The sequence below is a fragment of the Ochlerotatus camptorhynchus genome, unplaced genomic scaffold (assembly GCF_037179485.1).
Source record: "Ochlerotatus camptorhynchus isolate MF236.1 unplaced genomic scaffold, CSIRO-AGI_Acam_v1.1 ptg000157l, whole genome shotgun sequence".
Lineage (NCBI taxonomy): Eukaryota > Metazoa > Arthropoda > Insecta > Diptera > Culicidae > Ochlerotatus > Ochlerotatus camptorhynchus.
This window is the reverse complement of record NW_027040647.1, coordinates 557,559-582,951: the sequence shown is the minus strand read 5'-3', so window position 1 is coordinate 582,951 and position 25,393 is coordinate 557,559. Positions and strand designations below refer to the sequence as shown.

At 38.7% G+C, this 25,393-nt stretch overlaps 1 protein-coding gene across 1 annotated transcript in view; it reads right to left on the bottom strand.

Annotated features, from left to right (window-relative positions):
* Positions 1-25,393, bottom strand: part of Spec2 (CDC42 small effector protein Spec2) — a 107,517-nt gene that overhangs the window by 21,168 nt on the left and 60,956 nt on the right. The window contains exon 3 of the mRNA XM_065222119.1: positions 496-835. Within this exon, the coding sequence (XP_065078191.1) occupies positions 496-637 (142 nt within the window). The 5' untranslated portion in view covers positions 638-835. The remainder of the gene's footprint in view (positions 1-495; positions 836-25,393) is intronic.

The window sequence follows — 25,393 nt, the reverse complement described above, 5'->3', positions numbered from 1 at the left end:
TTCCAACCCGAACGATTTCCTTGACCGAACCGGGAATCTAATCCGCAGCCTCCGGCATGGTAATACCGTGCATTTACAGACTATGGGGCTATTCATAAACTACGTAGATGTTGGAGACGAACCAGCCTCAGGCTGAAAGCCTCCTAAATAAAGATAAATCAATAAATCAATCGCCCATACAAATTTACAAAAAAATGGTATCAACGGTTGACCCTCGCCAACCCCCACCCCTAAAATGTGTTGTGAACAGTCCCCTATGTTATATGAGGCCCCCAAAATCCACCTGATACCTGGTCAATGAAGGTTCAATAACATACTGGAGGTGGCACGTTCGATTTAGCCAAGAAGACGAGAAGGATGCTACCCTTGGAATGACCCATTCAGACCTTGAAAAGTTCAACATATTGCTACATGGTTTGACTAAGCCCAAGATTCTACCATGACCCAATATTGACACCGTCTTATTCATGCATAAACGACGTCATCTTTACATACCCGTGTGCACGAAATTGGTAGGGTTCCCGATCATTGACCGATCTATCCGCAGCCGCTGGTGATGTCGCCGTCGTCGCGGGCTCTGCGGTTGGTGGAAGCAGCAGGAGAACCACTGTAGCCAGATATCGCCAGTACTGGCCATTTTACCGCTTTTCAGTTTCTTCTCCACTATGAACCGACTGTAGGTGACCGGGGGTGATTTCAATAAGGAAGACTCGGCGTCCGCGTAATTAAACGGTGGACGCGGTTGGGCTGCTTTCGCACGGAAGATGAATGACTTTGTTTTATTCCTTTTGTTTGGTGGTGTACTTATGGCGATGAGACTCTGAGCAGGGCACGTCTGTAACAAAGGTAAAACAAGACCAGATTAGTATTGAAATGAGCTGAGAATTGTTTTAATTTTATGATCGAATTGTTTGCGAGTAGGTAGGTATGTTTGGAAGACGACTTCCGACTGAGTGGTTTGTGGGCGACCTTGCCTTGTAGTCAGCATCAGAGCGGTCGAAGGCGTAGGTACCTAAGTTGGTTTGCGTGGCCGTTTTCAATTTCACTTTGTCGCTTAGTTGAGGGAGCTGTTGAGCAAATATGATCGGAATATAATAAAGTAGCACGAGACGAGACAAGCCAATGAGCTCGCTTATGCTTCCAGGGTCATGCATTAACATTTGCCAGCACTTCAATAACAGCATAATACACTAGGGTAGGTCGATTTCGTGTGATGGATCACAAACCCCTGCTCCCCACTGCTCTTTCGATTGGTAAGTTTATTTGTATGTTGCGATGTGGATATCCTGGAGATTTTAAAAGTTATGAAGTTAAGTAACAGCAGTGGGGCGATTTTAAAATTGACCCACCCTAATGGTACACCATGTAAACAAACAAAGAACCATGCTGCGAGGTCTGACAAGTAGATTGGCTTCTTGTTCGATGGTGAGAGAGCTAGACATAGTGGCACTAACTGGCATGATGGCAACAACATAAACTGGATCATTAAAATGTGACTTTTTTTTTGACCTGGCTCATAATGCAGAGCCGAGGGCGAACATTGAAGATAGAAGATTAGATTGGGCTGAGTGATTTTTTATTGGGCCAGCACGACCAAAGTGATTTCGTCATTAGTCTTAACAAAAGCTAGGCTAATTCACTGAAAACGCTCATTTCTTCTAAAGGTACGCACATCACGCCTCTTTTTTTATCTTAAGCATACACATAAGCTGTAAACATCATATATAAAGCGGTGCATTAGATCGGAGCATTAGCAGCCTAGTAAAATGTGCACGAACAAAACGAAAACGATGTGGGATTGCCTGTAAAACACCGCTAAAACCAGCCATTCATCAGATAGGTGCCTAACTTTTGAGATCAGTAGTTTTGATGGGTTGTATGATCTCGTCGCGGAACTGTGAGCAGCATCGTAGCTGGAGCGCAACGGTTTTCACGCCACAAATAGTTTTATAAACTACTGTTTGGATGGACGAATTGATCATATCTGGACGAAGGAATGGCGGAATGTTTTACAAATGCAATGAATATGTTTAATTTTATGACATTTGATACAAAGTGGGCGATGAACTTGATTTTTTACGATAATTTCAGATAGTTATTTGGTTCCAGTGGGGGGCATCCCGAGACAGCGTTTGTTAGCAAAGGCACGGCATAATATTCTCGATTTCACTGGGCAGAAACTCATTGTACTTTGACACACAAATGGAATGGAAAGGTGCTAATAGAACCCTAAGTTGACAGCAAGCGTAAAGTTCGAAGTTGGAACGCAATATTAATGAAAATGTTGCTAGAAAATGGACCCTATTTCACCTTTCATCAAGCATTCATGAGCTCAACAAAACTCCCTCTCATACATTATTTCAATGATCCTTGAATGATCGGAATAAGAATTAAATAGACATAATGAAGTACGCGTAACAAGCGTACGGTGATGACATTCATTTCTCACAAGGTTGCTCCCCACACGTTAACCCGCCAACCAAACAATAAAATACTGCCATAAGCATTCGCCGACGCATATGGTCACGAAAATAATCCACTAACCTATTGCACAAAGCAGACTCAAGGTGCCTAAAATTATAATAAAAATAACAATCATCGGCGAAGCAATTAATAATGAGCCTGTTATAGCTCTGCGATCAAAACCAACAAGCGCTAAAATTGTTCGTCAAATTAACTCTCTTCATTGTATGTTCGGTATGTTCGAACAAATCAACTTAACATGTGGGATATTTAATTCAAATCAAATCCTTATTAAATCAATATGGCTTTGCAGGTGCATAAAAGCAGAACAATCATTAGGCTAATGAGGTTGCAAATAGGAGCATCCAAGGAGAAGTCGCTTCCGAAATTTAGATTTAATTTGATAATCAACCGAATTGTAAAAACAGAAGCAAACATTTAACATCGCCAAAGAAATCCCCAGTCGCATGCTTCTTAAACGTACTTGAACTGGAAAATTTTAGGTCAGTGGAGTGTGTCTCCCTCTACATGTTTAATCGTCGTGAAAAACGAGAAAGCAAGAAACTCCCAGTGCCAATTCTCGCTAACAACGGTGATGGTGATGGTGGTGTTTCATTTCTGCTCTTGCTCTCAAGAGGGAATCGATCATGACGACGTTGAGCGCATTCTGCAGTTTGTTACGACGTTCGGTTTCCGACTTAATCGGGTCACCGAAACTTGTTTAGAATAGACCTAGAATAGGCCCAGGCACATTTCCCGCGAAACAGATGAATTTAGGTTCCAATCGTTATTGGGTAGAGTGCTACTTCGTTCTAATCGCCTATTTCTGTTCTATAGAGTAGAAAACATCCATTATATCAATGATTTCACCGTGCACCAACCGATGAAACGTTTGTTCCGTCACTTAAGTTCAAAATCTACAACACATAGAATATAAGAGCGCATAGTAGGAATATTGACATCCATTGTTCTCAAAAACAAAAGAAGCACTCTTAGCTAATCAATTTTTCCTGCCTTCAACCGAATGATGAAGAAAATTCAATGGCGTTTCGCGTTCGATTGATTCTTTATAAAATTCAACGGTACATATGAAGAGGGAAATACATTTAGAAGTCATCTTTAGTAGGAACATTCCATTTGTTTTGCTTAAATCAGTTCGAAAAAGGGAGGGCGGAAATTAGATCGAAAACCCTAGATTCTAACCGAATAGTGTGCAAAAGATCGTGGTGAGTATTTTTCGAAGAAACGTCTTGTTTATGACTGTATCTGACCGCGTCCATTTGATGGGAATCCGTACTTGTTTCCTGGGAGGCACTGTATAGCATTTTTACATTGCATCAAACTTTGCCATTATGTGTTGTAACGTACGAATCTTCACCATAATTCAATAATGCAAAAAATTATCTCTTTTAACACCTAAACGAGAATGTGATCTTCTATCAAGGGCTGTCCATAAACAGTAGACAGTTTTTGATATATTCTAGACTCTCTTACCGGTTTGTACAAAAGATATAAATAATCAGCTATATGTATCGCCCCATAAACAGATTCTGTAATATGGGCGTTGGAACCCTTTTCAAATATTATTATAAATTAATGTCATGAAATGATTTTTTTGTTAACTAATTTATTTGATCAGGCTGAACCGAATAAACTTTACAGAGCCGAGTTTTCTCGTTCATTATACAATACAATACATCCAATAAATCTTAAACTATAATCAAGAAGTTCAATACGAAAAGCACATTATTCTCGCTATCCAATAGAGTTGGATTTGCAGGGCAAAGTGCGGAGGTGAAAAGAACTAGCGAATACAGCTCACCTCACTCGAGTGTGATACAAACGCTCTCTCTTGCGAAAGTACCAGCACCAACATGGTCTAAACCAGAGTTGATATTAGAATAATTACGCAGAGTGAAGCTTTGCATTGATGTCGATCAATGGACATGTTTTAGATTTTGGCAACCTTTGTTTTTGTTTACACCTCCGATGACTTCACCTGGGTTGTGGATGTTTCCTCTAGTTTCGATAACAATACTTCCCACGCAACAGAGTCAGTTTGTCTACTATAGAACAGCAGTTCCATTTCAAATGACGAATTTTTTTTTAATTTTTTGATCGATCTTCTACGATTATGTCGAAACTTTGCACAGTTGTTTGTTATTGTCCAACATGCCATTTTACATATTTGGTTCCCTAGTTTTGTACACGACTAACACTTGAAAAGGGCTTGTGCAAAAATGATACGCATCAATAGAAAAACATATACATATCTTGCGAACGATTTGTTTGATTGAGATGGTGTCTTCGAAGAAGTTGCGGACAAGTATTGTGCCCTTCAAAAAAAAATATAAAAAAAAAACAAAATTATCAAAAAAAAAAATCAAATTACTCAAATTGCATATTTTAAAAAAAAAATTTTTTTATATTTATTTTGTAGTTTAGATAAAGTTATACCTACTGACACTGTGCATTTGCTGGGCAAATCATAAACAAAAAATTTATGAATTATTGAAAAAATAAGTATTTTCCAAAATACTACTAATAGTTATCGAATATCTTCAAAATAGTGTTAATGTTAAAACACATTAAATTTACAACAAAAAAGCTCATAATGCTTAAATTGCCCAAAGTTGTTATTTTCGAAATACTCGTAGGTTAAAATTCACTTGTCGCATAATTTGAGCAATTTTCACTCTTTTGAGATGTTATTCGTGAGTGTTCAATCTTGAAAGTATTTTTTAACAATAAGCCCAATTAATTTCCTTAAACTTTGCTGTTCACAGTTTTTCAATCAAACGCATGAGTTAAGATATAAGCTTATCTGAATCTCAGGAAACAAATGAAATGTTTGCTGAGATTTCAGTAAAACTTTTTTTGCCGAGATTTCCACAGCCGAGCTCGGTAGAAAAAAACTTAGTGTGTAGCTATGTTTGCATGATGATTGCGCTTGATTGTATTCCTTTGTTATGTCGCCGGGAAATATCAGCTGGAATTTTGTATTTCTATGATAACTCCTTTTTTGAAACGAGCAAAAACTCTCGAGCAGGCTGCTTTTCATTGTATGCAGTGTGAACATACAATAAACAATAAATTATCTGAACATTCAGTGGAAGAACATTCATAAATTTTGGTAACATACAGAAATTCTCTAATACATATTAAATATCCTATGCAAACGCTGATCGAAACACACGTCTTCATCAGTGTCATTCCCACTAAAGAACTTAACAAAATCTAATCCCTTACACATTGTATTTTCATATTTATACCTGTGATCTTGATTTTTTTTACCTATGGGATGAGTACTAAGGGGGTTAGATTTTGATAAGTTCTTTAGTGGGAATGACACTGATGAAGACTGCACATTGTAGTCGAAATACGTATCTGTCACGGATACCAAAATTAATTAAGTGGAATTAAATGGAAGATAACCTTTTTTCCGTTTTATTTAAGCATTCCGCTAACAACCCAATTTCATTATTCACAATGGAATCCAGTTTGTTCCGAAAACCCTCAATCCGCCCAATTGTCCCCAGTTCAGGCCCATGGAAAACTACTGGGCAATTATGAAGAGGAAACTACAGTCACCAAAACGGCAGCTCAGATGACAAATTTGTGGGATAAAATCAACCTTTTAATTTTGTCGAATCTCTTAAATAAGTAGTAATACACGTATCTGGGATAACATCGCCAAAACAGTGAACGAGACCATTGTGAGCCGCTTGATGGGTCGTATTGAAGGAAAAGTTCGAGAATTCCTTTGAAACCGCGACAAATAATTTTTTTCTTAAAATATGCACTTGAGTGTAAGCCGTTTTCAAATCCGTTAATTCAAATCCAAAATAGACCCAAATGATGTTGTTCCATTCCTAAGTGGGCCATGCTTTACTATTGAGCGATGTAGCATTGAGGGTGTCGTGAAATGGAATCAATATTTCGTATGAAACCCCAACTGGAAAACTCAAAGATGCACATCACTCTGATTGGAATGACATTTTTCTACACAATTCGAAAGTTGTGCAGTGGCGACATCTGTGTAGAGCTTTTACGGTAATTTCTTGATATCGCGATATCATTTTTTTTCGCGATTTTTGAGACTGAAAGTTTGAATCCTCGAAATTCGCGAAATCCGCGCCTGTTGTTGTTGTCGCTGAATTAAGGAATTGTTGGATCAAAAAAAAGCAGAAATGAAGACATTTTTAAATATGATACACCTTCTAGAAATTTGCGAGGACCAAGAAAAAAATAAGACTACATATGGACATGAAAAAAGAGAGATGTCGTACATGTTTTAATACAGTATAAAACTATTGGATAAATTAAAAAAAAAATGTTTAAAATCAATCTTATTTTAATAGATTTTCAAAGGTTGCACAGTTGACCATTATATAGAGGGGAGCAATGCAGTACACTGAGAAACTTAAATCAATGCTGACCAATTTAAGCTGTAATGATAATCGTAAGCAGGGTTGCTTCCATTCACTTGCTATAAAATAATGTTTTTCAGAATTATTAAATCATTAGTTGATCAAATGATAATAAGTACTTGTAAGTTACAAGAAGAGGTTGTGTTTGACACATACAACCTGTCAATGTTGCTTTCATAGCGTCACAATCAGTGATTTTATGATTCATGAGCGTTCACTCAGAGTGAGCGCTCACGAATCGTAAAATCGCTGATTGCGACGCTCTGAAAGCAGAATTGACTGGTTTTATCATTCAAACACATTCGTTTCAACTCTTTTATTTACTTAGAACTACATACATTATATCATTATACCATCTATTCCATAATTCCTAAAAACAATTTTTTATAGCAAGTGAGAGGAAGCCACCCTGATCGTAAGACGGACCGAAAAGCTATAGATCCCCTGTGCTACCTTGGAAAGGAAAGGGTCTAAGATCTTAAACGTACACACAACCGGGGAAAGTAAGAATTGCTTACAATAATGAGAGATTCATCATCGCAGGATGTTAGTGGAGACCGCATGAACGGAGGATGAGATATACCGAGCATCGATCCAATGCAAGAAATGTGGAGTGTATTAGTGAATTGCACCAGCCGCTGGGAGAACCATATATCGTCAACACTGCACAAATTGTACGACTAGGGTGAACTGGACACGTCGTAAGAATGCTGGACGACCCAGTGAAAATAGTTCTTAAAAGCGACCTGCGGACACTTCGCACGATTACGAGGCTGGCGACGTGTGGTCATGGGTCGAGTAGAGTGGAGACGACTTCTTCGGACAGCAGAGGACATCAAGGCCTGATTGGTAAGGTAAGGTATTAGTGAGTAAAACGAATTGTCGAAAAAATAGAAGAAAGGTTGCCGACTATACTCGAACCACAAACGTTGCGATTATCATACCTGTGCTTTCTCCATTGATCTCTCCATGCTTCGGAATATGAGTCTATCCAGCGAATAAGCGAATAAGAAGCGCTCATAGTACGATCACTCGATTTTGAGTGCTTTTTCTGCTGAACGGGAATTAGAGAGAATCGCAGCAAGTGTGTGTGTCGTTCTACAATGTTATAAACAAAATGCTTCCTTGTACAGTCGAAAGCGTAGACAGAACATGACATAAAAAAGATAAAAAATCATTACATTGTCAGTGTTTTTTTTTATATAATTATATCATTCGCTGCGGAGGATAATATGAAATGCAACTAACATTGAATGTAATAAAAAAAATATTCAAGATCCCAAACATAGAAAATATATTAGATCCTGAGATATAAGATCCTAGACTTAGAAAACATTACAAGGGGACTTATAGGGGAATTTACGTATTCTCGGCAACCTAAGCAGCGACCTTCTTTCTATAGCCTTTTTCTCTATGGAACGCACACATATGCAGTATTGGTTTGTTTACAATCTTTTGCTGCCAGCTGCTCTAACAATTTCAGTCGAAAGAATTGTCAAAAACTGTTTTGAAACGCATTTACAAAGCTCCAATCTTCTCTAGTGAGAGCGAGTATTGTCGGCAACCAGTTTTTCTTCGGCAACCGTTCCATTTGAACTGCATGTAAATCTGCTGTTCTATTATCGGCAACTCGAAATCAGCTACAATTTGTAGTGCGTGTGTTTCATTTCAAGAAAACCCTGCTAGATTGCTTTTTCTCAGTGGTAAAAATATAGTCAAATTGAAGCTGAAAGCATAAAGAATCGTTTGCATGCATTCAGCGAAGTGTTTTCGTAAGAAAATCCAGTGAAAATAGTGTTTCAATTTGGGTTGCCGAAAATAGTCTGTCATGCCGAAGCCGTCATTTCCCCTATCTAATATCTGGATTGAAATAACATCAAAATATTGGTTGGAAGATGCTTAACAAAAAATATTAGACTTAAAGTGTTCATTTTATACGATAGATGAGGAGATGAAAGTTTAGAGTTGGTAGTTCCATTAGAGTACAGCAGTGTGAAAATTGTACAAGAGAGTAGAAAGCGAGCAAAGGTCAAATGTTGTGACTTAGACGAATAAATTCAAACAATTCCAGCTTCCGGAACTGAAAGAATTTAGACGATCCAAGGACTCAAAACATTATTAATGTTTTAAGACATAAACGGAAATGATTCAGAATTTAAATTTTGTGGGCTTGAACTTGAAGGAATGTTAGACGTTTTAAATTAATATTTATCTTAAACAACTATGAAAATTAATGATAAATCCTTAAGCTTCTTCTTGATGAAGTAATTGATTTAATCCACAATTAGATTCTAATTTATATTCATTAGCACTACATTGCACTATGGTCGAAAACGCAAAATTTCATGATAAAAAATGGATATCTCGAAAACTTGCATCCTGAGAAGAGTTCGTCTACAAGAAAAGATCTTCCTTTTGGTGTAAGTAGTGACTAGGGTGGTGTTTTTTTTTCACAATTTTTTTTTTTTTTTTTTCCTTCGGTTTGTTTTTTCCGTCGATCTTGTTTTCCGTGCTGAGCACCAATGCTACCGACGTACCAGGAAGGCAGCTCCCACACCTGGACCCTACCTATCGACCCATCAACTCATGAACCGGGGACTAACGGCTTTACTTCCCATCCGAAGGAAGGCGTGATCAGAGATGTTATGTCTCAGAACATCCCGGCGGCGCCGACTGGGATTGAACCCAGGCCTGCTGGGGTGAGAGGTAATCACGCTTACAACTACACCACCGGCGCCGTTTTTTTTTTTCAAAATTAAAATTTATAATTTTTTTATTTTAAAAATTTAAAAAAAAGCTATGGGGGAAAAGTTCTCTTCGACAATATCTTAACCTATTATCGTCAGGGGGTAAACAACGTCCTTGAGAGCTCAATTTTGGCATGTGGATACATTGTGTTTCAGAGCAACTATTGGCCAAATTTGAGTGCTCTAGGACTTTGTTTACCCGCCTGACGATAATAGGTTAAGGTATTGCCGAAGCCAACTTTTCCCCTAGATAATTTCAAGATTTCAAGCAACCTGCCAAAAAATCAAAATTGTATCTCATCAAAATATTATTCTATGTACATATTTCAAAGTTCAGTTAGGGTGGTTCTGAAAAAAAAAACAGTTTTTTTGCTCTAACTTTTTATTTCGATTTCATTTTGAGAGCCATCTTCTACGGACTTCAACAACATGAGAGGACGTGTATTTTGAAGATTGTTGAGAAATGCTAGATGCTGTTTTACGAAAGTTGTGACGGTTTTGGTATAAAAACAATCCATTTTTACATAACACTTTTCTCCTAAAGGAGCAAACATGAGCAAAAGTTTCACGCATATTGTGAAAGTGCATAGTTCAGCCTACAAAATCTATGGAATATTATTTGTCCTTCTTCTTCTTCTTCTTCGCTTTTCAAGCTTATTGCATATCGCATATTAGCTTATTGCGTGCTCTCAACTTAGTGTTCTAGATGCACTTCCACAGTTATTAATTGAGAGCTTTCGATGCCTGTACCATTTTTGCATTGGTATAATTGTGAGGCAAGTACAATCATGCTTCTATGCCCAGGGAAGTCGAGAAATTTTCCAACCCGAAAAATTCCTAGACCGGACCGGGAATCGAACCCAGCCCTCTCCAGCATGGTCTTACTTTGTAGCTGCGCCTCCACTGACTGAGCTAAGGGAGGCCCCCTATATGAGAAAAACATGATTGGAATTGGACATACATGTTTAAAACTATTCAATTAAACAACATTAAAAAAACGCAATATGACCTGTTATTGGTGTCAATCTAAATTCAAATTTTCCATATTAAAAGTTTCTAAGAAGTTACACAGTGGCTTGGCGCAGCAATAAGTGCCAAAATGACAAGCGATCAACAAGCCGAATGATAACGCTATGTCAGCAATGCAAAGCAATAATGATATAATCTGCTTCCCTTTTTTATGACAAACGGTCTTTAGCTATATAGCTCGCTCGGGTCGGTAGAAGAAAACGACCAAATTGTTGGCAAGCTTCTTCACGAAGTAAAGCCGAAGATTATACACGTGTGTTAATGGGATTTTTTTTGTTATGTCTTTTCTCGATTCCGATTAAGTTATGTTAATTTTATGTTTTTATTGTTGGTTGCTTTATGTGTTTGGATTCGCTGGGCACAATCGAATAAACTTTACAGTGCCGAGATTTCATGTTCACTATACAATACATCTTAAAACCTGACTGATTCACCGCGTTGATCGCGATAACAGACTGTGTACTGGCGAACTGAAGCCGTTGTGTCGGGAGTGATTGGTGATGGAAAGTGGACTTTTTTGTTCTCTCTGCTGAAATACCTCTAGTTGGAGCAGCTAGAGTGTGTTTCGTGGTTGATGGTGGTTCACGCTCAAGTGTTAGAAGCGAAAGGCGAGAGTGCTGTTTTAAAGGGTGTCCACGATGAAATTGCCACACTATGAAATTGCTCTAACTTTTTAACCGTTGGGTAGAGTTTAATGAAAATTTGGGTGGATTTAGTTCATAGTGCATTATTTACATGCTGCAAGTTTTAAAGTCCTGTGATCAAAACTCGCGGAAATTGAGTCGAAAGAACAGCTCGTGCGTGATAAAATCTTGCGCATTCATCACGAGAACAAGGATCTCTCGCATCGTTCCATCGCTAAAACGTTGGGAATCGCGAATTCCACGGTGTCGCGAGTGATAAAGCGGTTCGAGGAACGGTTGACCACCGATCGGAAGACCAGAAGTGAAGGAAACAGTATTCCGTACAACACCAAAAATCACAACCGCGTAGTTGGGGCCTTCAACCGAAATCCGAACGCCTCCGTTAGGGATGTGGCTAAGAAGCTGCACCTAAGCCGAAGTTTTGTCCAAAAGGCCAAAACTAAGGCTGGGCTTCGAACGTTCAAGGTACAAAAGGCCCCTAATCGCGACGAGAAGCAGAACAAGTCCGCCAAAACCCGTGCCAGGAAGTTGTACCTCAACATGCTGACGAAAGTTGAATGCTGCATCATGGACGACGAAACATATGTGAAGGCCGACTTCAAACAGATCCCCGGCAACCTGTTTTTCACGGCCAAGGATAAGTTCAGCGTTCCGGAGCATGTCCGCACTCAGAAGATGTCCAAATTTGCGAAGAAATTCCTGGTTTGGCAAGCCATCTGCACGTGCGGGAAGCGGAGTGCACCTTTCGTGACCCAGGACACGATGAACGGACAGGTGTACATAAAAGAGTGCCTCCAGAAGCGGCTGCTTCCTCTCCTGAAGGCCCACAACGTCCCAACAATCTTCTGGCCGGATTTGGCCTCATGCCACTACTCCAAGGACGTGCTGAAGTGGTATGCGGACAATAAGGTCAATTTCGTGCCGAAAATGTTCAACCCTCCCAACACTCCGGAGCTCCGCCCCATCGAGAAGTACTGGGCGATTATGAGGCAGCACCTTCTTAAACGACCTAAGGTAGTGAAGACAGTCGAGGAACTGAAGAAAGTATGGGTTTACATGCAAAAAACGGTTGATTCACAGGTTGTGCAGAATCTTATGGCCTGGGTTAAGGCCAAGGTGCGGGCATTTGCGTATGGAATGTAAATAAAATACGAGTAAAATGGTAAAATGAAGTTTAATAGTTATTTCTCAATCCCTGAAAATTTGATGGCAATCGGATGAAAACTCGAATTTTGCGAATCAATTTTGTGTGTGGCAATTTCATCGTGGACACCCTTTAACACCGGTTGAAGAAGTGGCGGCAGCAGTATGGGAGCTCTTCGAAAGCATCGTGATGTCATAGATTTCTTTGCAACATATCGGGTGAGATCTTTCCTTTGTTTTTCTCCAAACTTTCATTCTATTATTATATGAAACATTATACGCTGGGTACGGGAGGGTCCACCAGGGCACCCGATTGAAGCAAATTGGATGAGGAGAGTTGAAATGCCAACTCACTGTCTTTAAAATTTCGTTGGGACCAGGGTTGGTTCCACTCACTTGCTATAAAAAATAATTTTTCGGAATTATGCAATCATTAGATGGTATAATGATATGTTGTACTTGTAAGTAACAAGAAGAGGGTGTAAAGTATGTGTTTGACTGATAAAACCTGTCAATTCCACTTTCAGAGCGTCACAATCAGCGATTTTATGATTCGTGAGCGTTCACTCAGAGTGAGCGCTCACGAGTCGTAAAATCACTGATTGTGACGCACTGAAAGCAATATTGACAGATGTTATGTGTCAAACATATAATTCATGACCTCTTCTTGTAACTTACAAACACTAATTAGTATTATACTATTTCATGATTTCATAATTCCGAAAAACATTTTTTTATAGCAAGTGAGTGGAAGTAACCCTGGTTGGGACTCATTGGGACATTGTGACTGTTGAATGGCCTGTTTATTGACCGGTTGAGTGATGCTGTTGTTTGAAGGTTTTTTGCCCTTCATACAAAGGCAGGTTGAGTACAGTTAGAGGTTATTAAACTTGATCAAATCCACAGTTGTCTTGCTACAGTGGTAGATCCATATCATCATAACATACAACACATCTTAAAACTATAGTACAATACAAAAAACACTTTATCTTCAGCTATCGAAAAAGCTTCCTCCATCAGAACGGGATTCACTTTCAGTGGCTTCAAGGTATGACAACTTCGCAAAGGGGGGCATAGGGTTTTCATTGAAAAAATGGACGCCAATCGTGGTCTTCACTCACACACTCATCACGAAATGGTTGCTTTTCAAGGTCAACGACCCATCGACGAAAGAACATATGAAGAACAATGAGTACCACACAACGATTGCTATCGAGTATACAGACATTAGGGTTGTACACATCTAGATGTGGGTCTGCTCGTTTCGACAGCTTAGAGAACACTGAATTTGAAATTGAATTCTCCTAGCAAACCCATGGAATTCTTTTTCAAAATATTCAAGGGTAACATTGACAGATTCTCTTCGTCAACTTTCTGTTTGTATCCCCACGGCCATGTACAGACATTCCCGGGTTTTTTCAGCACACAGATCGATAAAAGAAGCTTTTATCTAGCATCTAATATGACAAACCCATCAAGAAACGATTCTGTGCTCAAGTTATTAACGAAAGAGAAAGTGGACGAAGAGAATCGATCAATGTTACTGGATCTGGACCTAAAACAATGTTCAGTTTGAAATGTCAATGAAATTGATGTCGTGTAAATGTTGCTGAACTTTACACAGAAAAAAAATCTGAATTTTAATTGTAATGTAAACAATAGTGATGCACCGAATAGTGCTAATAGGCAATTTCTCAAAAATGTTCTCTGATATTCAGCCTTTTTCAGCTAACAAGTGGCCGAAAACGTGTTTCAGCAAAATTTCTATACCACATAACTTGATATTCTGCCTAAGTATACGGTCGAATACTATGGCGGCCGAATATTAGGTGCATCACTAGTAAACATCCATTCACGTAAACGTATTTCATTTCACGTAAACTAGCACCTTGTAAACAATGTTTCTTACAAAGATGTGCTTTTGAATACAATATTTGCAACATTTCATGAAATGTCTCAGAATGTTACAAGATTTATCATGTAAACTTATATGATATGTTGCGCTCCATTTATGTGCATAATATTGAACAGGCATTTACACTACTTTTTCGAATTACATAGGGACATTGACAGGGGCCGTTTTCGCCGCCCCCTCACTACGTCACTCGCTTGTGCGAATGGCTTTATGGCTTCACCTCGTCTTCCCCTATTTGTACTGTTTACTTAATTCGTCAAACATTCTTCCTTTCATTGAATCTCTTGGCTTGCTGAATCACAATCTCAATCCAAAGTCATAACAAAAATACCCATCAGTAAATAGAGAGAGAAGCAGAAAAAACGCAACCGTTCTTTTGTTGTAGGTATTCATTTGATGGAATGGAACAGTTAACGTAGCATCAATCACGAATCATTTGACGGAAGAAAATGGAATGAAAAACAGTCCCGCACCACATAGTGCGTGTGACTAATGCAGTAGCAAAACCACCACTCTCGGATGACGGCCTTTCTGTGTGTGGTTGGTTCGTTGGACGATTGTTTGGGGAAAGTATGATTCATCGTGCACCGGGCTGTTACCGGTTGCGGTTACGGACGCAAGTTTATAGTTAATCTTTTTTCGTTTATGTTTATAAATGTGGACGCTCAAATTGCCTTATCTGATAGAAGTGCAAATGAAAGTGACCCCTGCTGAATCATTAAATACAGTAGTTCATTTTGGCTGGGGAGAAGTTGTAAAAGCATGAAGAGAGTTGATTATTATTATTGTTTGGTTTTAAACGTAAGTCTATATAATCAAGCACAGCGATTTACTATACACGTTTCAACACATTTTTGAATTGTTGTTTACGTTTAGAATAAGTGTTCGACTGAGTTCTACCAAGAGCCCTAATTTTACCGTACGATTCACAGCCGTGCTCTATAATTGGAGTGCCAAAATCGGCACACGTGTTCCGCCCCATTGAACGAGCGGATTCATCTCAGGAGCCATCTACCATTGAAATGAAAACACGCAAATCGAATGGGAAAAGACTTCGAAGAGAAGGTATCGCTGTGCGCGTACTTAACGATCCGTGTAACATACAATTTATTTCAATAATTCATGATTCACATCTCTGAAATCAAGTCGAATTTGCCGCCTTCGTCGCTCTGTGTGGCTTCACAGCCAAATGCAGTTCCTTTTCGTGGCTCGGTTTGATTATTTTGCATACAGCCATGAGGTTTGCTGGAAACTGTGAATCATGTGCACTTCTCTCGGTCTCTTTCATATAAACATTTATTATTTCATTCAGGGGATGGTAGGCACTTCAGGTGGTGAGGTGAAGACCACAGCCGTCAGTTCATTGTGAAAACAAGTCGCGAAATGGTGGGTAATATGTAACCAAAAAAAAGCGAAAAGTAAAGTGCAGATTAAAACATTACTTAACTCTCTTCATCCCAAAGGACTGTAATTGACGTTGGACACATAAGAAGCAAAATTTGCACAACCAGTTGGAGGACGGGCAAATTTGTTTTTTGGAAACATTTATTTTGAAAATGTTTTAGTTATGGGCCGGCCAATATTTTGCGCGGCACTGTACTGAACGATCGTGTCGCATAAGCGATCAGTTTGTCTTTTTGTGACCGTGCTATTCTTCGAATATGAAACGAAGGCATTGGAGCTCTATGGAACGTGTCTGACGAACGATGCCGCTGTGATTTGACATTGAAAAAAAAAACTTATTGAATATTATGAATCGTGAGCCGGCTGCTCTTTGCGGTTAGGGTAGGTTGAGAAAAGTATAAGAAAGTTAACAATGTACCATGGCACTGTAGAGTCGTGATTGCTCACGTGCTGGGTGCGCACATTGCCGGAGTATTTTTTTTTTCGATGTTGTCAAGGTTTGGCACGGAATACAATCAAAGCAACAAAATGTCCCATTTAAGTTTAAACTATTCAGTTAACTGCAGAACGATCTTAACTTTTAATTTTCGGTACATGTTCCACTTACGTCCCAAGACCATAAGCGTCTCAAACACATCAGAAGAGGCGACAGTTTTATTACGATCGCTTGCAGGTTACGGATGCATGTCTTGAAGTTAAATTGAATGACAACAAGCGAAATCTCACTTGGTTTCGTTTCGCCCCCGCAGCTTTGTTGACTTGATAGCTCGAGATAAGATCAAGTTTTAAAGCATCTGAAGCTGCCTGCGGGCCCCGGGGATCCCCGATTCATCGTTCACCGGGTGTGTCTGATAAATACCTTGAGCGCTGTGTGATTCGCGACCCACAAACCCGATGGGTGAGTCTGAGTCAGTACCTACACATCTTGCTCCGTCAACTTTTCCCTCGATAGATTAAAATCACCTAGTTTGTGGCTCTACATTACCTTTTTCCTACTCATCTTTTCAACCTTATCCTTGCACACTACCCGAGCAAAGCTGGAGATCGAATTGAAACCAAAGTTTCCTGTTATGATGTAACTTTTTATTAACTACTCCAGTTGATCTCGTTTTGTATGGATTAACGGTTACACCAGCAAAAATTAGAGTATAATTTTACACTGTTGAATCGAACGAAAACCTAATCCTGCTTTCAATTAAATAATTTGATTGCTGATTTTGCAATCATAATATTTAACTGGCGTGAATGGTTCGCATGTATGCTTCTCACACTGAAAGACTTGAGTTTAAATCTAATCCGGACAAGTCATGAATGTGTTAAATCAATCAAACAAATAATAATCGTAAGTTCAAGGACAGATAAAATTAAATTGAATTTTCAACAAAATTTGAAGTTAAATTTTCAACAAAATTTTAAATTAAATTTTCAAGAAAATCTTCATGTTGAATAGCATTTATTTAAAAATCTCTTGACTGCATAATGAAAGCTTAATATGATATCAGACTTACTTAACGACAGTTGAAATCAAAATGCGTTTGCATTATGATAGTACTAGCATACTTTTTTAATATCGATTCGCTTTCATTTTGTTAACCGACTTTGTCCGGGTACACTACCCCCTTAAAACTATAGTCAAAATATACAACATAACAAACACTTTATCTTCCGCTATGCAATAAGCCTCCTCCATTAGAACGGGAGCCGCCTCCAGTAGTTTCATTGTATAGCAGTGTTACCAACGATGGGCAGAGCGCTTCCATTACAGCAATGGATGCAAAACGTGGTCAGCACTCACACACTCACCACGAAACGGTTGCTTTCCGAAGTCGACGACGCATCGACCGAAAGAACTTCTGATGAAGATCAATGAGGAGGACCACACAATGGTTGCCGCCGAGTAAACAGACGATCGCGTGACACACATCGAGAGTGGTCTGCTTCTGTCGACAGCCGAGTGAACACTCCTCTGGAACTTCTAAAATATTGCAAATAGGAATTAAAAATTTCGCTGAGATATAGCTGGGAGTCAACGGCGCCGGTGGTGTAGTGGTAAGTGTGATTACCTCTCACCCCAGCATGCCTGGGTTCAATCCCAGTTGGCGCCGCCGGGATGTTCTGAGGCATAACATCTCTGTGGTCGAAAGAGTAAATCTTTCGTCACTACAGCCACAATCAACAAGGAGATTTACCAGAAAGAGTCCCTGCAGAGGCGATTGCTACACTTCATCAAAAGTTACAAAGAAAACCCTTTGTTTTGGCCCGATTTGGCATCATACTAATATACTAAAACGGTGATGGAGTGGTACGAAGCAAATCAAGTGAATATTGTACCAACAACTAAGCAAATCAAGTGAATATGAATATTGTGAAGAGCTTTGAGTGGGTTGGTTTATTTCCTTTAAATTCCGTTATAATTGCTTATCTTTTGACAGATACGCGTATTTCGTCTACTACTTGCAGACTTCATCAGTGCCAAGTACTCAACACCACTGATGAAGTCTGCAAGTAGTAGACGAAATACGCGTATCTGTTAAAAGATAAGCAATTATTTATAACGGAATTTAAAGGAAATAAACCAACCCACTCAAATCTCTTCATGAAGGGATTCCGTTAAGAGGTTCGACAAATTTAAAGGATGAATATTTACCAAAAAGCAAGCAAATCAAGTGAATATTGTACCAAATTGTCCAGAGTTACGTCCAATCGAGAGATATTAGGCTCTGATGAAGCGGTAATTTTCTGGAAAGAAACAAGGAATCAAATTTTATGCAAATACCGAATAACTATGTTTGACTTCATGAATTTTTAAATCATATTCCATGAATCTGAAATAAACAACTACAATTGAAATATAATGCAAAATTTATGTTTTACTTGAGTTTTGATGTGTCCGGATTATTGTGGATACATACTTTAGAGCAAAATATGTAGCCAATAGCAAATTTTAATATTAAAAATAGGAAATCTAAAGAACTCATTTGCTATTGGTTTGATCGATATAAGAGATAAAATATCAAACATAATATCAGAAAACCTATGGCCTATTAGTGAGTAATAGCAAAATATACTATTGGCATATCTCATGAATAACAGAGTTGTTAAGCTTCACAATAACAAACTAATGTCATATTGAGCTATAACAGAAATAATAATTTAAAAAAGCTACAGTACGCATTCAACGAAACTTGAACCCAGATCGTTTGCACTCAGCTATATCTTCCTGTTGATGGTACGAAAAAAGGACCAACAGTTTCTTCGGTTTTCACGGTTGTACTTTTTAAAGACGAAAATAAAGCAGATTGTGTGTCGCGTAAACTTTACACAAAGGGTGGTTTTCAAAATGTTCAAGCGTATATCAACTTGTAATTGATAAGATATTGTTGTCTGCTTACGAGATATTATTGATTAGTATGTGATTTAAATTGTTGACGTAAATGTTTATGTTGGTATTCTTTGTGAGTTCTATGAAGTAACCAAAGTGTCAGCTAATCCCAGGAGATGTTCCGGGTGGGCAAATAGCAAATAATATCAAAGTTTGCTATCATATGTCATAGAGCTATTGGTTTGTTGATCAATAAATTAAATCAATAACATAGTAATAACTCATTACAATAATCATAACAAATGTTGTTATTTTGTGTTATTTTAAAATAATTATTTTAGTTTTCATAATATCATAGCAATAGAAAATTATGCTCTGATAGCAGGATAAGCTATGAACATGTTATAGCACGCAACTTACCAATAACATAATAAGATATTGATTGTAAAATTGGATTTTATTTTACTCTAGTTTAGTTATTCTCCTCTACACGGGTAGACTCCACTGACTGTCTAACTCCAATACGTTTGGGTTGTTGTTTACTATGACAGCGCATGTACAGATTGTGGGTCACTTTTTTCATTTTCATTGCGCTCTGTCAATGGTTTTACTCCTTTCTCCGATCGGGACCTGTCGGTGGTCAGAAGAGCGTTTCTACATATTATTGCAACCGATCACACTGCGGTAGCTGCACAGTTTCCGAAAAGCGCTCGTGTGGATAGGAAAACCAGTTTTCGGGTTGCATAATTTATTTTTTTGTTACCTACCTACATATATATATAACGTGGCAGCCTCTCCGCCTAGTCTGTCCAAACCGTCTTACAACCGAAAACAACTCTGCATAGGTGACCGAGACGACCACAGTGAACGGGGAATGAGGACGACGCGCTTTTATGATACCCAGGGAGTGCACTGTTGGTAACCTACTTGTCGGAGACTGACTCATATCAAATTAAGTCAACCATCAACAGGTTGGTGCGAAAACTTGGTCGTATAATATGAATCGCTTCGGCCAGCACGGCAGGGACGATGGTAAAGGATTTTATTTTGTTTTTTTTTTCAGATGGAGACAGAAGATTGCCATGTAGGATGACTGTACTTTTGGATGCTTTTGCCTTATTGGTTTTATGTTATATGTTATCATGACGCTCAAAAAGCACATTTAATCCCATCACAGGTAAGCGAGTTGGGGTTATGATATAACTTGTGAGCATTTACACGCGAAATAGATAACTGACCAGATTTGATTCTTTCCGATTTAATCAAAACTTTGTCAATGTTTCTGACAGGGCAACGTGTACGGCTCGGCAACCAGTTTTCAACTTCGTTTCCTGTTACATCCGGTGTACCGCAAGGAAGTCATCTGGGGCCATTTCTGTTTTTGTTGTTTATGAACGACGTCAACTCAGTTCTAAGGTGTCACAAGAAATCCTATGCAGACGACTTCAAGATTTATGCGATCATCGAGAAACTAGACGATGCCGAGTTCTTACAACATCAGTTCGAAACGTTTGCTGATTGGTGCAGAAGAAATCGTATGGTATTAAACACATCCAAGTGCTCAGTGATTTCCTTCACTCGCAAACGTTCACCGCTCATCCATAACTACAGCTTGTCCGGAGTGTCTCTAGCACGAGAATCCTTGGTTAAAGACCTGGGAGTACTTTTGGACTCGAAGCTAACGTTTAACGCTCATCTGACATACATCATCTCGAAAGCATCTTCCCAGCTAGGCTTCATATTTCGCTTTGCCAAGCACTTCAAAGATGTATACTGCTTAAAGGCCTTGTACTGCAGCTTGGTGCGACCCATACTTGAATACTCCTCCGTTGTTTGGAGTCCATACTACCAAAATGGAATTCAACGCGTTGAGAAGATTCAACGGAAATTCATCCGTTATGCTCTACGACACCTTCCCTGGACTGACCGTCTGGATCTTCCTAGTTACGAGAGTCGTTGCAAACTCATTCATCTGGACCTACTCAGTGTTAGACGTGATGTTGCAAAAGCTTGCTTTGTCAGTGATCTGTTAACGTCTCTCATCGACTGCCCTTCGCTACTTACACAGCTAAACATAAACATTAGGAGACGTCAGCTACGTACACACGCCTTTTTGTTCATCGATACTTCCAGGACAAATTATGGTTTGAATGAGCCAGTTCGTAGCATGTGCCGTGTGTTCAATCATTGTCAACATGTATTTGACTTTAGTTTTTCACGTGCGTCCAATAGGCAGAATTTCTTGAGATTTATGTCACAGTAGCAATAGTGCGATAGTTCTAAGTTTTAATTGTCATTTGGGTATTTTAACCTGTTGACTGTAACAAACTACAAATAAATAAATGGAGGGGTAAATGTTTGCTGTCCCAGCGGACAGCACGCGCCCTTTTAAAATGCACAGCCCTGCCCCATCGTGCCGGCGGCACTGATGCAAAGTGACAGCGGAGTTGTCCGTCAATGATCGTGAGTAAATAGCGTATGTAGAGAGAAGATTAAAACAGCAAGATCCAAGTGGTTGCATACGCGATTATTACTGTTCTTAAAGTTAGTGATTAAATCTATTCTTAATTCTATACCTAAATCTAAACTATCTACTATTGAATTTAAATTGAATAATCATTTACAAAAGAACTAAATGATATTAAATAGTGTGCTAAAATCTACTATCAACAATTTCTACCAGCTATACCTGGCTGGGTTCGATTCCCGGTCCGGTCTAGGAATTTTTCGAACTGGAAAATTTCACGACTTCCCTGGGCATAGAGTATGATTGTACTTTACACACAATTAAACTAATGCAAAAATGGTACAGACATCGAAAGCTCTCAATTAATAACCGTGGATCAATCCTTCTTGGATATCGATTTGGAAAATTCCTCTTCGATCCTTCAGATTCTTATAGTAATCTGCTTGGAAGTCGATTTGGATAATCGCATAATCGCACTTTTCAGTGCTCAACCTGTAAAAATTTTCTACCTTGTTCCCCTACCCGAGGTAATCCTTCTTGGATATCGATTTGGAAAATTCCTCTTCGATCCTTCAGATTCTTATAGTAATCTGCTTGGAAGTCGATTTGGATAAAAAATTTACTGCCGCCATGGCGCCTAAACGCAAAAGAAAGGGGCAAACTCTTGACCCCCCTTCTGAAGAAATTAATTTGAGTAATCAATTTGATTTGCTCACGGATGATGAGAATGATCCATCATCCAAGAAAAATTCTAGTAAACTTTCCCGGCTTAATGCCAAGAAGGAAAAGATTCCCCCTATTGTGATAACCACTACCGATTTCCATGCTCTTCGCATGGAACTTTTGAATTTCGTGAAAGTTAAGTTTTCACTACAAATTGGACGTCGGGGTGAATGCCGTGTATTGGCTGAAACCTTGGACGGATTTGATTGTCTTCTCAAGTATCTTACTGAGAAGAAGCACAAATTTTTTACTTACGACACCAAAACTGAACGTGTGTTCAAGGTTGTCATGAAAGGACTGCCCAGTGGTGAATCCCTGGATCAGATCAAAGATGAACTGGCAAAATTACTTGGAGTTGTGCCACTCCAAGTAATCAAAATGAAAATGAAATCCCGTCCTGGCGATTCGCGCAACGGGATTTCTAATGATTTTTATTTAGTTCACTTCAAGTCTAGTGAACTAAACAACCTTAAGGCCTTAGAAAAAGCTAGCCTTATGCTCCATGTCCGAGTGAAGTGGGAACACTTCAGGAAGACTGGAGGAAATTTCCAAAACCTCACTCAGTGCCATAAGTGCCAGGGATGGGGTCACGGAACTAAAAATTGCTACATGCCAGCTAAATGCATGAATTGTGGTGATTCCTGTCACACAAAGGACGACTGTCCTGTGAAGGAAGATCCTAAGAAATTTAAATGTTCAAATTGTGGTGAAAACCACAAATCCAATTTTTGGGAATGTAAGACTCGCAAAGCGATCCTACAATCTCGTTCTAACCGACAGGTAGGAAACGCTCCACGTTTCCGACCAGGTACAAATTCCTCTGCTGTTAACAACGGTCAGCGAGGAACAAATTCTACATTCGTACCCGTAGGTACAAATATCACCCCTGCTTCAAATGTTTCATCTGTACCTACTCCCCTCGCTGCTAACAATGTTCAGCGAGTTAATGGAGCTACCTATGCTGCTATTGCAGCGGGTAGAAATCAAAATACTAACCAACGTTCTAACGGAAATTTTGACAATTTTGACTTAGGAAGCATTACTGCTCCTAAAATGGAATTTTTACAGAATTCATTAATTGACGTGATTTCTGATATGCTTAAATCTAACTCCATGTTTGATGCTATTCAAACTGGAGTAAAATTTGCTAATAATATTGTCATGACTTTAAATTTCACTAATGGATTTTAAAGCATTAAACATTTTAAATTGGAATGCTCGATCTCTTAAAGATAATGAAGACGAGCTATTTAATTTTTTGAGAGTTCATAACGTGCATATTGCCGTTATAACTGAAACGTTCCTTAAACCTGGCCATAAGGTTAAGAAGGACTCAAATTATTTAATTTATAGAAATGATCGTCTTGACGGACCCTGTGGTGGCGTTGCCATCATTATTCATAGACGAATCAAACACAAAATACATTCTTCATTTGAAACCAAAGTTTTTGAAACTTTGGGAGTTTCTGTTGAAACAAAATTTGGACAACTTACGTTTATAGCTGCCTATTTGCCATTCCAATGCGTAGGCCAGCAAAAGAATTTTCTCAAGGGTGACCTTCAGAAACTTACCCGTCATAGGTCTAAATTCTTCATTATTGGTGATTTTAATGCATAACACCGCTCATGGAATAATGCTCAAAGCAATTCCAATGGTAATATTCTGTTTGATGATTGTTCTGCAGGTTATTACACTATTCAATATCCAAACAACCCAACATGCTTTTCTTCTGCAAGAAATCCCTCAACTATTGATTTGGTCTTAACTGATTCATGTCATCTTTGTAGCCAATTGGTTACCCATGCTGACTTCGGTTCTGATCACCTTCCAGTAACTTTTGAAATATCCCAAGAAATAATTTCTAATCCTAACAGCTTTACTTTCAATTACCATAGGGCTGATTGGGAGCAATATCGAACATTTATGGAATATAACTTCGATCCAAACATTCCTTTGCAAACCAAAGATGAAATTAATTATGCTCTTGAATCTCTGACTACTTCTATAGTTGAAGCAAGAGCTGCCTCAGTACCAAAATGCGAGGTTAAATTCGATTCAATTATAATAGACGATGATCTTCAGCTCTTGATCCGTCTTAAAAATGTCCGTAGGAGACAATTTCAAAGAACACGCGATCCTGCCATGAAAGTTATCTGGCGGGATTTGCAAAAACAAATTAAAAAGCGATTCTCTGCCCTGAGGAACAAAACTTTTGAAAATAATGTTTCTAAATTAGACCCGAGTTCCAAACCCTTTTGGAAACTCACAAAAATTTTGAAAAAACCTCAAAAGCCAATTCCAGCGCTTAAAGAAGGTGGTAAAATTTTGATCACAAATTTGGAAAAAGCTCAGAAACTTGCTAAGCAATTCGAGAGTTCCCATAATTTCAGTTTGGGTCTTACTAGTCCTATTGAGAATCAGGTTGCTCGGGATTTTCGGAATATTTTCTCTCGGGAAAATATTTTTGATGATTCCTGGGGGACTGATTTGGACGAAGTAAGGTCTATAACTAAAAAATTTCAAAATATGAAAGCTCCAGGTGATGATGGAATTTTCTATATCCTCATCAAAAACCTCCCAGAGAGTACCTTGTCTTTCCTGGTAAAATTATTTAACAGATGTTTCCATTTGGCATACTTTCCTGATAAATGGAAAAATGCAAAAGTTGTTCCAATTTTGAAGCCGGATAAAAATCCAGCTGAAGCTTCTAGCTACCGTCCAATAAGTTTGCTTTCTTCAATAAGTAAACTTTTTGAAAAAATAATTTTGAATAGAATGATGCTTCACATCAATACGAACTCAATTTTTGCAGATGAGCAGTTTGGATTTCGCCATGGGCATTCAACTACTCATCAACTCTTGAGAGTTACCAATTTAATTCGTTCAAACAAATCTGAAGGCCACTCAACTGGAGTTGCTCTTCTAGACATAGAAAAAGCATTCGACAGTGTTTGGCATGAAGGTTTGATTGCTAAATTGAAAAAGTTTAATTTTCCACTTTACATTATGAAATTAGTTCAAAATTATTTAACTGACAGAACTCTGCAGGTAAATTATCAAAATTCCAAATCTAATCGACTACCTGTTAGAGCAGGAGTTCCTCAG